Here is a 15370-nt window from a genome sequence, read left to right as displayed (position 1 = left end):
TATATATATCTCCTCAATATTTATTCCACTCTGTATGCATCCGACAAAGTGGGCTGTAGTCCACGAAAGCTTATGCTCTAATAAATGTGTTAGTCTCTAAGGTGCCACAAGTACTCCTGTTCTTTTTGCGGATACAGACTAACATGGCTGCTACTCTGAAAGTTGTCCTCATTGGGTCTAGACTTCGGCGGGACCAGAATTCCACCCGTTGTAGGTAAAGGTATCCGGAGCTGACCCAAACGTTTCAGGACAGAAATGAGTTGGGACTTTGGGGCAGAAGCCAAAGAAGCCCACTACAAACTTGAAACTGGGTCCCTGTGCAATGGTGTCCCAGGGGTCTACTTAGGATCAGACAATCATACCATGTAAGGCTGGGAGGGATGTCAAGAGGTCATCAAATCCATCCCCCCATGCTGGGCAGGATGAAGTATACCTCGACCCTCCCTGTGTTTGTCTAACCCGTTCTAAATGTGTTTCAAGTGATCCTGAAGCCACGCTCAAAACAAAAGTAAAATCAGAATCTTTGAACTTAAAAAAATTACTTTTATTTTAGGAACCAATAAAATTATGGTAAATATTTACAAATAATTATCTCACATAAAGGTTACATAAACTCAAATGTCCACAAGTAACAGTCACTCTCATGAAAAGACACACGGATATTGAAACTACGCCAATCTTATTGCATGTTTCTTCAACTAATCTAAAAAATAAAAGTGTTGCAGTCAACCATTTAACTTAGAATAAAATCACAAATTCCAGTATTGACAAGAAAATAAAAATGGAAAAACAAATCCAAACCAAAAAATAAACCTCAAAAACGCCCCTCCCTTTCGTCCAATACCTCATTCCTCCCCCCATTCCCATCCCACCTCCCCCATCAGTACCCAAAATAACCCCGAAACCAAAAACCCCAAAATATGTTCGACATCTTTGGCAAATTGGCACTGCTGTAATTACATTCAAATATTATAACACACAAAAGCAACACACAGCACTAAGGAAAAAACACCAAGATTTCAAGTCAGTTCTTTTCCTACTAGAAAAAAAGAATACAAAACATACACATTTTAAGAAGCGTTTTTTTTTTCTGTGTGGAGACAGATATCTCCTACTTTCAAAGGCAATTAAATTGTTATTTTAGGGGGGTGGGGTTGTTAGTTAATTTTTTTCTTGTTTGTATGGTTTTTTTTCAGTTTTTATTTTATTTTAACAAGTAAGCTTCTAGGCAGGCATCACAGACTTTGGTGGATAAAATAGATATGCATTTCTTTGATGCTGTAAGTCCCGAATACAAAGTAGTCTGTCTCTAAGAAAAAACATACTGTGGTTTTTCTTGGAAAGGAATTCCATTTGCAATATAACGCATTTCTGTAATTTCAGAACGTACAAAGGCCACTAGAAAGTGAAAAACCAGCACAAAGATTCTTCCAATACAAGGCTGAGCAAAGCAAAAGAAATAGCTAACTAAATGCCCATTGGCCATTTCCCTGTCTCATTTTAGAAGGCAGAGTGGAAAAGTCTGGAAACATCAGGCCTAATACAATGCCCAGTGGAATACAATGCCCACTGCCCACATTGACCCAATGGAAAGGGTGCCAGTGATTTCAATAGACTCTGGATCAGCCCCATAGTGATACATGAAGATACATGGATTGTGGAAACAAATGTACACACACTCTCTCTCTCGCTGTAAAGGTGTCCCGCAAAACACCTTCCCTCTGGCTCTTATTCTGAAGCACCGCACATGCATTTGTCTTCGCAGAGGACTAATAAGCAAAGATCACAGCAAGAGCTGACAACCGAGCCAGCGGAGACTAAAACGTGAGTATTTCTGGTGTCAAGCATGTCTTTGATGGTGTACTTCATTTGGTGTTGCCGTGTCAAGTTCTATTAACTCCAACAGCAAAGCTATACACTCGGTGCTTTTGATTTTATTTCTTGTGCTACCTTTGGAAGTGGGTGTGGAGTATAAAATTTGTAGCAATTAACTGGCTATTGATAAACTGGAATATTTAGCCCTTCACCTCCAGAAATACAATCAAATAGGATTTGTCTTCACTGCAGTTAATTTGGACTCTCACTCAGGTGCTGCCTCTAACCTGGCCCCTGGCCACACACACAAAACCTGAGTGTGGTGATGCTTTCAGTCCAGGCTCACTGGCCCTTGGTGGGCTATAAGTTACAACCTCGGAGGTGCCACATTGACTCGGGCTGGCAACACATCCTCTTTGCAGTGAGGATTCTGGCTAAACTGCTCAGTGCTGATAATTCTCCCCCCATTTTCCATGTGTGCCCTGAAGGACAGACAAGTTCTCCTACAATTCACTGGGAAAGAACCACAGAGTGGCTTAGCTTACTGCAATGCTTAGAGGTATGGGCTATGCCCCCAGAAGTCCCAGAGATGCATACAAGGGAGGGCAGCACCAGTGAGGACACAGTGACTCGCGTCTGACCCGGGTGACGATCACCGGAGTTAACTCAGCAGTGGAGACAGACCTTTTAAAGTAACGATGGGTATTCATGCTTGAAAATAAGAGAGCTCATTACATGACTTCCTTTCTGTCTCACTCCAAGGGAAACACACAATGGGTCAATTAAAAAAATAGTCACAAATGCAGAATGGTATTTTTCAGCTAAGAGTAGAGATATGGCAGAAGGCCTGACAAGTACGTGAACAAAGACGGCTCAAGACCTGGTGGCCCTTGAAATAAGCAAACTGGGCTGGTCTAATCTTTCCTGTGCATAATTCCCACTAGTGTTTAGGGGATACATGACTCTACAACAAAGGAGAATATATGTCACAATGTGTATTTGCCTATAACCTGCCCCACCACCACCAATCAGATTTCTTTTCTGAACCCAAAACGTTTTCAGGTTGCAACCTTCATTTTTATTTTTTAAATTTAAGCTTCCTGACACCAGGCCTGAAGCAATCAGGCATCACACATGGAGCCTGCAGTCCCCATGAAGATCAGCACATTCTCCTGCCGCCCATCTGTCTCTAAATAAAACACACACACTTTCACTGCCATACTTCCAGAGTCCATTTTCCGGGCTGACCGCTAACAGACAAAGGTTTGAATCTCATACACATTTTGGAGCAAGGTGATGGAAATGATCAGGATTTGGGGGACGGGGTGGTGAAGGGGCAAGATACTGCAGAAGACACAGCAAGTTTACCCAGGATGAGGACGTTCCATGTTTTCTTCCAAAATTCGGATTAAATATATCCCAAATGAGTCTCTCTGCTGTAGATCGGTTCCCACATAGGGAACAGGGTCTGATTTGTGCAAGGATTGTAATAATCCCTTATTACAGCAGTTCCCCTCCACGTAGGGCCATGACACCAGTTGAGCAAATTAAGGACCTGATTCTGCAAATCCCTCGTTCATGTGAGAGAGCCGAACCAGAAGCCCTACTGAAGTCAGTGGATGAAATCAGAGCCCCCATTGACGTCAATGGCAAAACCTCCCCTGGATTTTAGGATTTCACCTTTGAGGAAGATCGTGTGAGAGGGCTGTTCATGTGTGAGTTTCTAGGATCAGCCCTAAAGAACTCAGCTGAGTCGGTCAGCACCTGCAGTCGCCACTTCCCCTGTGTGCTCTGCCATGGTTCTGGCTGAAGCAGCTCGTGTTTCAGTGCTGATTTTGGTGCAATGCAACGGCGGTTAAGGGCCTGATCCTGGGACATGCTGAGTACGCCAATCAATGGGAACTGAGGCCTTACGATAACACATCTGTAATTACACTGACTGAGCCGAGTCTCTGGAAACTGACCCTAAGCAAATTCCATGTCCACTATACAGCTCTCTATTTTAATGTCCCATTTGTGGTCATATTCTTACAGAATTTTTCTAAGCATCTCCTTGACACTGGTTGATTTGGGTCTTGTCTCACGTTCTCTGTTGATCTGGATGTAGAACAGCATTGTCTCCGTCCTCTCATAATGCCATCACTGCTCACTCATTCTCCACAACTCCGCCCTCCTCCTCTACCTTTCAAGACCCAAAAGGTTTGTTAATCGGAGAGGAGCCTGTGTAGACGGAAGCTAGCAGGGTGACCCCAGAGCAGGAGTGCGGAGGATCAATGGGAAGCCAAGTTAGAGAATGGTGGGAGGAAAAGAGGGAAGGACGAATGAAACATCAAAAGAATTGGGGGAGCTTCAGATAAGCATCCATACTTCATAGGGCTTATCAAACCAGAGCCAAACCTCCAAACCTTTTGAGATTCACCCATCGCTATCATATAGATGTATAGTACATTGCACATACATACTGTGCCTCCATGATCAAGTCCCAAGATAGCTCTTTCGCTGATCTCAGGTCACTATTCTTAGTAGCATAAGCGCATTAGAAAGCAACCAGGAATGACCGAAGTGCTCGGTGGGCCAAGCCTTGCACACCTTATAAAAACTGCATGGGGAAAGGAATGTGGGTTCTTATCAACACTTCATTACTAGCGGGTGTGGCACCGGAGCAAGCTAATATCCGGACAGACACATTTCCAGCTCCTCAGCTGGGGTGAATCAACCAAAGTCAGTGGAACTAGGCGGATTTATACCAGCTGAGCAGTTTGCTAATCCCCACATGTAGTTTAAAAAACTGCTTTGTAACATGGATGCGATTCCTGGGATGCATTTAGCTGCCTCGTTCGGTTCCCAATTGCAAAAATAAATAAATAAATAAATAAAATGCATGTTCAGGAGGCACCTCAGATCTCCACTGGAATTGCAGAGTAGCTCCAGGAGTCAGGGCATCAGTCGGATGGTAAGAGTCGTTACAATATGGTTTGTTACACAGAGACTGGGTTCCAATGAGCGTGAAAGGGGTGTGTGTGGGGCACACGCAGCATGGTATACGCATGTGCATCTATCACACACACTTGGGTTGACTGTTAATTGATTTCTGACTGATGCAAAGACAGCGAGGTGATTTGTCTAGTGTGAGCGACTGCCCAGCAAATCCATAGAGGCGAGCAGTGGTTCATACAAGCAGGGGCTAATACAACATAGTGCTAAGTGAAGCTTAGAAAATGAATGCGGGGAACATGGCACCAACAAAGTGGACATTAGGCACATGGATAAAGAATTGCAGGAGGTAACTTTTGATGATGCCCAGACAACCATCAACTGTCAGGCTCTAATTCTCAAAGAAACCTAAAGGAATTGATTTCCCGTTAAAATGAATGGGAAACGGGCTGTTCAGATCTTCCGGGTGCTTTTGCAAATCCCTCCCTTAATACCAGCCAATAGGGGTAATGAATTTATTTTCTAGGAGGAGGGTGTGCACAGGTTACGGGCTGGATCATGCTTATTTGACGTATGTGAGAAATAGTCCGATGGGATTTAAATGGACTACTTAATTGACTAAGCCAAGCAGGGTTTAGCCATGTGTTTCTCAGTGTGTTGTATAGGTTGACGCACATCCACAGGATGAAATTTACCAACCGTGCAAGTGGCATAACTTTCTTTTGTCATTAGCATAACTAAAAACCTTTCCTTACTGAGCATACTCATGCTCATCCAGCCACCTAATGTCTACTCTTCTCACAACATCAAAACTAGTCTAAACGTTCCAAGACACGTCACTCCTATGAAATAAATAAACCACGTGTCTGCCAGGTAGTGCATGCAGTGGGTGAAACTCACCCCAAAGCAGAGAGCCAGCCCGAGGTCTAGGCACCACTTACACCCTCAAAATATAGCCCAAACAGGACTTGTAGTCCTCAGGCTGACCCTCTGTACAGGGGGCAATTTAATCCATGGTGCATATTTTTCTTTTCCTTCATCACTCTATTTATGACAATCTGTTCCACCTTGTACTCAGCAGTGACATTCTGAGTTAGTTTCCCAGACCTGAAGAAGAGCTCTGGGAGGCCCAAAAGCTTGGCTCTCTCACCAGCAAAAGTTGGTCCAATAAAAGATATTGCCTTCTTGTCTTTCTAATCTCCTAGAACCAACACAGCTGCACCAGCACTATTTAACTTAGAAGAGGAGCAGCCAGTCACATGTAACCTGGTTACTGTAAAGAGAGAAAGAAAACTTGTAAGCCTTCTGTCTGGTCGTGACATTTCTCTAGACATACTCCTGCATAATTCAACTCAGCCTTAGTTATGGAGCTATCACTCCCATGATACTTTGCACTCCCATGATACTTTGCACTCCCATGATACTTTGCAACTGTGTATTTGCAGATACACCATTTTCTTTTCAGCCTGGGAATTGAAAGAGCCTAATGTTCCAAAAGGCTCATAGTGCATGGAGGTTAGTGCACATGCCAATCAAAGACACTTGGAGGGGATTCTAAGTCACCTTTATCCAAGAGAGAGAAAATTCCCTTTACAGCCCTACTGCCGAATGATAACCCAACATTCAGTGAGGATTCAGAGGATGATTTTGGAAAAAATGTCTCAAAAGGAGAGAGCACTGCTTGCTCAAACAAAGGAGCTGCACATCACACTGTTATGTAGCTTTTTAAACTAAATAAGGTTTATCAACTATTAATTGTCAAAAGAGGAAAAATAATGGCTACTTTCATAGAATCATAAAAGATTAGGATTGGAAGAGACCTCAGGAGGTCATCTAGTCCAACCCCCTGTTCAAAGCAGGACCAATTCCCAACTAAATCATCCCAGCCAGGGCTTTGTCAAGCCGGGCCTTAAAAACCTCTAAGGATGGAGATTCCACCACTTCCCTAGGGAACCCATTCCAGTGCTTCACCACCCTCCTAGTGAAATAGTTTTTCCTACTATCCAACCTAGACCTCCCCAACTGCAACTTGAGACCATTACTCCTTGTTCTGTTGTCTGCCACCACTGAGAACAGCCGAGCTCCATCCTCTTTGGAACCCCCCTTCAGGTAGTTGAAGGCTGCTATCAAATCCCCCCTCACTCTTCTCTTCCGCAGACTAAATAAGCCTCGTTCCTTCAGCCTCTCCTCATAAGTCATGTGCCCCAGCCCCCTAATCATTTTTGTTGCCCTCCGCTAGACTCTCTCCCATTTGTTCACATCCTTTCTGTAGTGGGGGGCCCAAAACTGAATGCAATACTCCAGATGTGGCCTCACCAGTGTCAAATGCAGGGGAATAATCAGTTCCCTCGATCTGCTGGCAACACTCCTACTAATGCAGCCCAATATGCCGTTAGCCTTCTTGGCAACAAGGGCACACTGTTGACTCATATCCAGCTTCTCCTCCACTGTAATCCCCAGGTCATTTTCTGCAGAACTATTTCTTAACCAGTCAGTCCCCAGCCTGTAGCAGTGCATGGATTCTTTCTTCCTAAGTGCAAGACTCTGCACATGTCCTTGTTGAACCTCATTAGATTTCTTTTGGCCCAATCCTCCAATTCGTCTAGGTCACTCAGGACCCTATCCCTACCCTTCAGGGTATCTACCTCTCTCCGCAGCTTAGTGTCATCTGCGAACTTGCTGAGGGTGCAATCCATCCCATCATCCAGATCATTAAGATGTTGAACAAAACCGGCCCCAGGACTGACCCCTGGAGCACTCTGCTTGATGCCGGCTGCCAACTAGACATTGAGCCATTGATCACTACCCATTGAGCCCGACGATCTGGCCAGCTTTCTATCCACCTTATAGTCCATTCATCCAATCCATACTTCTTTAACTTGCTGGCAAGAATACTGTGGGAGACCATATCAAAAGCTTTACTAAAGTCAAGATATATCACGTCCACCACTTTCCCCCTATCCACAGAGCCAGTTATCTCATCATAGAAGGCAATCAGGTTGGTCAGGCATGACTTGCCCTTGGTGAATCCATGTTGACTGTTCCTGATCACCTTCCTCTCCCCCAGGTGCTTCAAAATGGATTCCTTGAGGACCTACTCCATGATTTTTTCAGGCACTGAGGTGAAGCTGACTGGCCTGTAGTTTCCCGGATTCTCCTTCTTCCCTTTTTTTAAAAAAACGGGCACCATATTTGCCCTTTTCCAATCGTCCAGGACCTCCCCTAATCACCATGAGTTTTCAAAGATAATTGCCAATGGCTCTGCAATCACATCAGCCAACTCCCTCAGCACCCTCGGATGCATTAGATCTGGCCCCATGGGCTTGTGCATGTCCAGTTTTTCTAAATAGTCCTTAACCTGTTCTTTCACCAGTGAGGGCTGCTCACCTCCTCCCCATACTGTGCTGCCCAGTGCAGCAGTCTGGGAGCTGACCTTGTCTGTGAAGACTGAGGCAAAAAAAGCATTGAGTACTTCAGCTTTTTCCACATCATCTCTCACTCCTCCTTTCAGTAAGGGTCCCACACTTTCCCTGACCTTCTTCTTGTTGCTAAAATACTTGTAGAAACCCTTCTTGTTACCCTTCACATCTCTTGCTAGCCGGAACTCCAATTGTGCTTTGGCCTTTCTGATTACACCCCTGCATGCTCGAACAATATTTTTATACTCCTCCCTAGTCATCTGTCCAAGTTTCCACTTCTTGAAAGCTTCCTTTTTGTGTTTTAGCTCACCGATGATTTCTCTGTTAAGCCAAACTGATTGCCTGACATATTTGCTATTCTTTCCGCATATCGGGATGGTTTGTTCCTGCGTCCTCAATAAGCCTTCTTTAAAATACAGCCAGCGCTCCTGGACTCCTTTCCCCCTCATATTAGCCTCTGAACATTTCATCTGTGGGTATGTCGGTGTTTACTAACCTAAACTCCTGGGCAGGAACCCGGCTCCAGTTAGGAACTATCTGCCTTGGAAACTAGAGATGTCTCTGTTCCGAGTCTGATCAGAAGACATACTAAATATAGTACAAAGGTTTTGGAAGGAACATGCAGCCAAAACTCACTGAATTGCTACCATTTGATTTGCTGACATCCATTCAGAACAAGCAGCACAAAGATAAAATTGTAATTAAAAAGTTATTACTCTAGAAATAATATTTGTACTTCAATTGTCCACTTATAGGAGACCTATTTTGGGCCAGACCCTTATTCATGGACCCAAATGGGATTACTACAGCGTGTAAGTGCTCACCAGTGTAAGGATGGTAGAATTTGTCCCTTTCACACTAATTATGGCAACACTGCGTAAGGCTATGGAGCAGATCCTGAGCCCATGTGAGTCAATGGGAGTTTTCCATTGTCTTCCGTGGAAACACTTCTAATTTTCCCTTTATGCAGATGAGAAGTTTGCTGATCATATAGGATTAAAAAAAGCTGTTCCTTCGGGAAATAATGAGTGTTGATATGGTTCTGTGGAATTGGTGGTGACTGATGTACTAGCTTAACCAATCATTTGTAAGCTGCCCTCTTCTCTTCATTAGCTCCGGGAAGTAGAGAACATTGAACAAAATGTCACTTGGTTCTATTAATGCTCTCTCTTTGAGAGGGAGGGGGAATGTACAGAATTAATGGGCCAAATTTATCCCCAGTGTAACTTTATGGATTCCAATGGAACGGATTTACTGTAGCACACCGTGTACAAGGAATGACTTTGAGAAATGTCTTCATTTAAACATATAGGTATCCCACAATGTGCGTCCCTCCCATCTGTTTGATTGGCAAAGCAGCGTTTGTATGTTTCAGTGTGCATGGCGGCCCCGAATGTAATATTGTTTGAGATATCAATCTGAAAAATCATCACCTTGGGATTTTTCTCATTTCTTTACAAAATAGAAATAATTGGGTGTTCGCGTGTAATCTATATAGATGTACATAAGGGGTTGGTTATTAATTAGGAATTCCTTCTCTGATGCGGTTTAACTTGAAAGCAGAGAATTTGTTTCAGTGCTAGTTATGATGACAAATAAACATAAATTAACATTTAGCAGTAAAATGTCACAAACCGCCCATGTCTTTCCGTGCTCATGTGTTCCATGCCAGCTCATAGCATGTTCACACACGACTGTCAGATGTGACGCTGTATATAGAAATAACATCAGCCCCAAATATAGCCACAATGGATGTTAACCTGGTTCAAAGTCGGTTAAAGCTTACTGAATTCTTTGACTCAGTGCACCAGTTTGAAAACACATGTTTCAGAGGCGTTTTCGGTTCATAAATTTGTACCGTGTTGCTGTTTATGCTAAGCCACTCTCAAAAGTAACACAAGGAAGCAAGTTATTTACATTGGTGCTGTGTAAATTGAGCAGACCAATCCTTATTCACCAAAAGAAAAAAAAAAAAAGCCAGACAGCCATGTTGAGTCACACAACCTGCGTCACTGCACCTTAAGGGAGACACTCCAAGTTGGCCTGCTCAAAGTCAGAACTGCTTCCGGTCCCCAGGCGCAGCTGAGAGAACCAGAGGCAGCGAGATCTGTAGGCTGTGTGTAGGATGCAGCTACTGTACCTTTCAAATCAGATGGAACGGCGGCAGAACTGGTTTCTCCCATTTCTTTGTTTTGTATGAGAGCCCAGTTAATATCGCCAGAATTTCATGGATTTAAAAAATAATAATAATTAGTTCACCCAGTTTAAAGAGTAAAATTTCAGCCAGCGGGTTCCTACTGGATACTTTCGTCTTCCTTCCTTGCAGTCTGATTTGCATGGTTATTTCTAGGTGATTCGGATGCCGTCAGCCTGGATGATATGTTTAGTAAGTGCTGGAGTTCCAGACTCCTTGGGTCAGTGGCGGTCATAGGCAGCAGCAGCTGCTGGGGGTGCCGCTCCTCGGGCTGCAGCACTGTAATAATAAGGAGAGCCTGGAAGAGAGAAGATGGCTGTGAGGATCACACAGGTCAAAAGGGCGCAGCCTGCCCAACACACCGTGGGCACTAGAAAGCTGTCTTGGCTGGAGTTAGCCCCACGCTAATAAGGGCCTGCAAAGTGGTACAACAAAAATGCTACAAGACACATCACTTTAAAACATTAAATGCCAGAATGCTGCAGACCGCACCTCACATTTCAGTTCTCTTTCGGTATCTTCAGCTCTGCAAAGAGATCGGCAGGCCCAGACCATTATGGTTGTGTGGAGTCCCACTGAAGTGACTTGGACTCCCAAGGGTAAATGGATCTATGCTATCAGATCCCCTTGTGGGATCAAGGCATTTGTCTGGATTAGATCTGGTTGGGGAGAATTCAATAAACTTGGAGAAGGACAGCGGGGGATTGGCTCTGTGAAGTATCTGTGAATCTTTCCTGGCATTTGTGAATCTATTTGGTATTCGAAAACATTTTAAAACTATCACAAATAACTAAGTGTCTGGGGTTGATATTATGTGTCGGAGCTTTGAAATTGGTCACTCGAGTCATAAGCGGATCCATCCAATATGCTAGTTTTCGATTGAATACATGCCTTCAGCATTTAAGACATATATCCAGATGCATCAAGCAAACCAGTTTCAACAGCTTTGCAAACTCAGGCATGCCGATGGGCTTGAGCGTGTCTGAATCGAATCAAACCCTGGAATGTGCACAATATTAGTGACTGTTTTCTGGCCCCTTAGAATTGAGCATCGCTAGATTGGATTGTCTTTCAGAATCTAGATTTTTTGTTTGACTGTAGGTGTGGGTTACTTTTTAAGTATATGTGTCTAGACAGCATTGACTATTAGGTAACACAACAGCATACAAAAAGGATGACCAACCCTGCTAGAGTATGAGAAATAGACTTAAAAGGGCTAATTTTCCAAGTGTCATGTGTATATGGAGATATACCTGTCTCATAGAACTGAAGGGACCTTCCTTGAAAAGTCATTGAGTCCAGTCCCCTGCCTTCACAGCAGGACCAAGTACTGTCCCTGAAAGATTTTGCCCCAGATTCCTAAATGGCCCCCTCAAGGCTTGAACTCACAACCCCAGGTTTAGCAGGCTAATGCACAAACCACTGAGCTAGCCCTGCCCCAACTGATCTAACCCTCTCTAAAGTGGCTTTACCTTGGCCTCAAATGCTGCATGTTTGCATACCCAAAGTTTGTGGCATGCAGTTTTGAGCTGAGATTGTGGGTTTACCCACACTGTGGCGAGGGCAAAGACACTTAAACTCATTCCAGGTGTTCAAGGAATTTGGCAGGTTAATAAAGCCAACAGCATGTCCAGTCACACTGACCTGGGCTTGCTCCTGAAGACCTGAGCAAGTCTAAGCAATCAGCAGTGGCCCCAGTCAGTGGGTGCACCGTGTGCATTACCAGACCCAAGTCTTGAACGACGGTCCTCACAGTCAATTAGCAGCGAGTCTACTAGGGTCAACCAAAACAGTGATTTCTTCTAGCCAACCGCGTGGACTAATGCTAGGCTTGTTACAAAGACCCAGTGACTTCAGCTGGAGCCGCAAGTGCTCAGCACATCAGAGAATCAGGCCTTGCATGTACAGATATAGTAAACCCACCCACCCATGCACCCCCCCCCCCAACACACACACACGTGCCTGCATACTGTGCTGTATGTTTTGGGTGTTCCCGGCTGTACACATCAGAAATGAAGAAATTCTGTAGTTAGCTTTGCATCAACACTGAATTCACAGAGTTTCGCTGAGAGCGTGTGGAGACCTGGGGAAAGTCGTGACATTTCATGAGCCTGAACGTACAAAGAGATGAGGGGTCTGTCTCTGAGGGCCAGACGGGGCATACAGGGAGCTTGGAGAGCTCTTCCCTTCGTTCCCTCCGTAATACCGCAGAGAGGAGGCAACAGCCAAAATCCCTGAACCCATGCCAGCCATTGAGGCTGAGCCGCTCCATTTCGGGCGAGGTCTCGACTCTCAGGATGTGTCTATGCCAGAGCCGCAGGCGGAGTTCCCAGCTCTGGCCGACATACACACACAAACCGGAAGTGTGGCGGTGACAGCACAGGCCGAGGCATGGAGTACAAGCCCGCAGGTACATCCTGCTGCTAGTATTTCTAGCGTGACCAATACTGTCCTGTTTCCTAGTGCTCTCGCTGTCGGACTGTCAGGGCCGGCTCTGGCTTTTTTGCCGCCCCAGGCAAAAAAGCCTCCGGCCACCCCCCCGCTCCCCAGCACAGCAGGGGAGGGCGGCGAGCCCCGGTCGGGGCTCCGCTCTCCCCGGCGGCCAGAGCGCCGGGGGGAGGGCGGCGAGTCCTGGTCGGGGCTCCGCTCTCCCCGACGGCCAGAGCGCCGGGGGGAGGGCGGCGAGTCCTGGTCGGGGCTCCGCTCTCCCCGACGGCCAGAGCGCCGGTAGGAGGGCGGTGAGCCCTGGCCGTGGCCCCGCTCTCCCCAGCGGCCAGAGCGCTGGTGGGAGGGTGGCGAGTCCGCCCGGGGCTCCGCTCTCCCCGGCGGCCAGAGCGCCAGTGGGAGGGTGGCGAGTCCGCCCGGGGCTCCGCTCTCCCCGGCGGCCAGAGCGCCGGTGGGAGGGCAGCGAGCCCTGGCCGTGGCCCCGCTCTCCCCGGCGGCCGGAGCCGGAGCACCGCGCTGCCCCCCTCCAAGTGCCGCCCCAAGCACAAGCTTGGTGGGCTGGTGCCTGGAGCCGGCCCTGCGGACTGTATCCGCCCACCGGCTCTGGTCTTATGCTTAGATTGTCAGCGCGTCCGGGCAGCGGACACCGCTCCGTTCTGTGCTATACATCATCTAGCACAAAGGGCTCCTAAGCGCTACTGCAGTGCAAATGAAATGTAACGTCAACTCCGGCAATGGGTTCGGCCACGCCCCACAGCACGTGCTGAGCCAGTGCAAGTGGAGGGAGGCCAAACAAAGCAGCCAGCCGGTACATTCACAGCATGCTTCCTTCTGCCCCAGACCCTAGGGGGGACCCCTGGGTTCCATGCTTCTGCAGAAGTTGGGACTGCTCCCTTCACATGCATGGGGATTTGCTCTAGGAAATATCTTTCATCCTTTCCCCCTGCACCGTGCCGTTTACTGGAAGAACTGCTGCTCATTTCACCTGGATCTATGTGGTGCCTGTTGCCATAGTGTCAGACCACAAACATTAACATAGGTGGCTTCACCCTCTCCTGCAGCTCAGGGTTGCCCATTCTTCTGCTGAGTCCTGCACTCTGGTGTAACAGCAAAAAGAGCTTTTTATGGTCAATAAACTGCTTTAGCTGAAAAAGGGTTGCCTTCATAGACTATCAGGGTTGGAAGGGACCTCAGGAGGTCATCTAGTCCAACCCCCTGCTCAAAGCAGGACTAATTCCCAGACAGATTTTTGCCCCAAATCCCTAAGTGGCCCCCTCAAGGATTGAATTTATAAGCCTGGGTTTAGTAGGCCCATGCTCAAACCACTGAGCTACCCCCCCCCAAGCTATTGCTCCTTCTTGCCCAGTGGCTTTGCTTTCTCGGCTTGGTGGCTCACCCCCTCTGGGACAGGCAGAGACTGCCTGCATTCCACCAGACTCGGGGAAAGGGGATTCAAAAAAATGTCTACACTGGACTGTGTTCTAGATGGCCAAGTACTGACACCGGAGCACTAGAACTGCATCCCTGAGTGCTAAAAAAATACGCAAAGTCATCTGATTTCAGCTCAAGCTGTAATTCTTACAGATACAGGTTTTCTTTCCACTCGCCCAGACTGGTCTCTCTGCTGAGCTGAGCTAGGGTTCCCTTCCAAAGCTCTATTTCCTTTTTTTATTTTCGACTCTTACTCATTGGTAATGCTCCCTTTTTACTCGAATGAGAAAGATCAGTTTGGGTCTTAAAGGAACAATGACTTAGTTGGGGACTGGTCCTGCTTTGAGCAGAGGGTTGGCCTAGATGACCTCCTGAGGTCCCTTCCAACCCTGAGATTCTACAATTCCGTGATTCTAATGCCAACTCGAGTTTGTTTGGTCTGTGGAGTAACTCATCTTGGAATAGTCAGTTTCCGGGTCAAGCACCCTTTCTGTAATTCTATTTAAAAAATAATTGATTAAAAGAATTCTGCAGGTTTTCCTGCTCCCCTCTTGATGTTTAGGGGGATCCTTTGGGCTGGGCTTAGAGAAATGCCACCACCCGTGTTCAAGCCCACCCCCATTCCTTCCCTAGTCCCTTTTCTCTCTGTGTACGCTCCCGCCTACAGCCCTGCTGCTACGGTTACCGGAAAACGCCTTCACACAGCAACCAGGGCAGGGCGTGCAGTGAGACTGGCTGCACACAAGGTGAGCAAACGGAGCCTAAATTAGAATCAGAACATGTCAGGACACGGTGATCGGTTAACCTGAGGGTGTGCGCTGCCTGTGGTCACCAAGTACCATGATCTCCAATTTACCGCCAATACTTCCATACTTTCGAGCCAACGCAGGGTGTCCAACATTACCGTAACTCTCCTACTATACTCCCCAGACTCAAACAGTTTAGCCACATTCTCAAAGGAGAGCTGGCCTCTCAACGGAGCAAGAGGCTCCTCAAGACATTGCTCTCCTAACACACCAACACCCATGCCACTGCCTTGTGTTTTCCTGCCTCCTGCATGCCAGGAACTCAACTCAGACTTCCTCCCCAGTGGCAACCACACATGTCCAAGCTGCCTTGGCGCCGGCAGGTC

General features: G+C 46.6%; 1 protein-coding gene across 2 annotated transcripts in view; it reads right to left on the bottom strand.

Annotated features, from left to right (window-relative positions):
- Window positions 1–522: 522 nt before the first annotated feature.
- Window positions 523–15370, bottom strand: part of PAX5 (paired box 5) — a 242721-nt gene continuing 227873 nt past the window's right edge. For both annotated transcript variants that reach the window (XM_065549772.1, XM_065549773.1), the window contains exon 10: window positions 523–10660. In XM_065549772.1, coding sequence (XP_065405844.1) covers window positions 10584–10660 — 77 coding nt within the window. In that variant the 3' untranslated portion in view covers window positions 523–10583. The remainder of the gene's footprint in view (window positions 10661–15370) is intronic.

The sequence above is a fragment of the Chrysemys picta genome, chromosome 6 (genome assembly GCF_011386835.1).
Source record: "Chrysemys picta bellii isolate R12L10 chromosome 6, ASM1138683v2, whole genome shotgun sequence".
Taxonomy (NCBI): domain Eukaryota; kingdom Metazoa; phylum Chordata; order Testudines; family Emydidae; genus Chrysemys; species Chrysemys picta.
The sequence above is the reverse complement of the archived record's forward strand: the minus strand, read 5'-3'. Positions and strand labels throughout refer to the sequence as shown.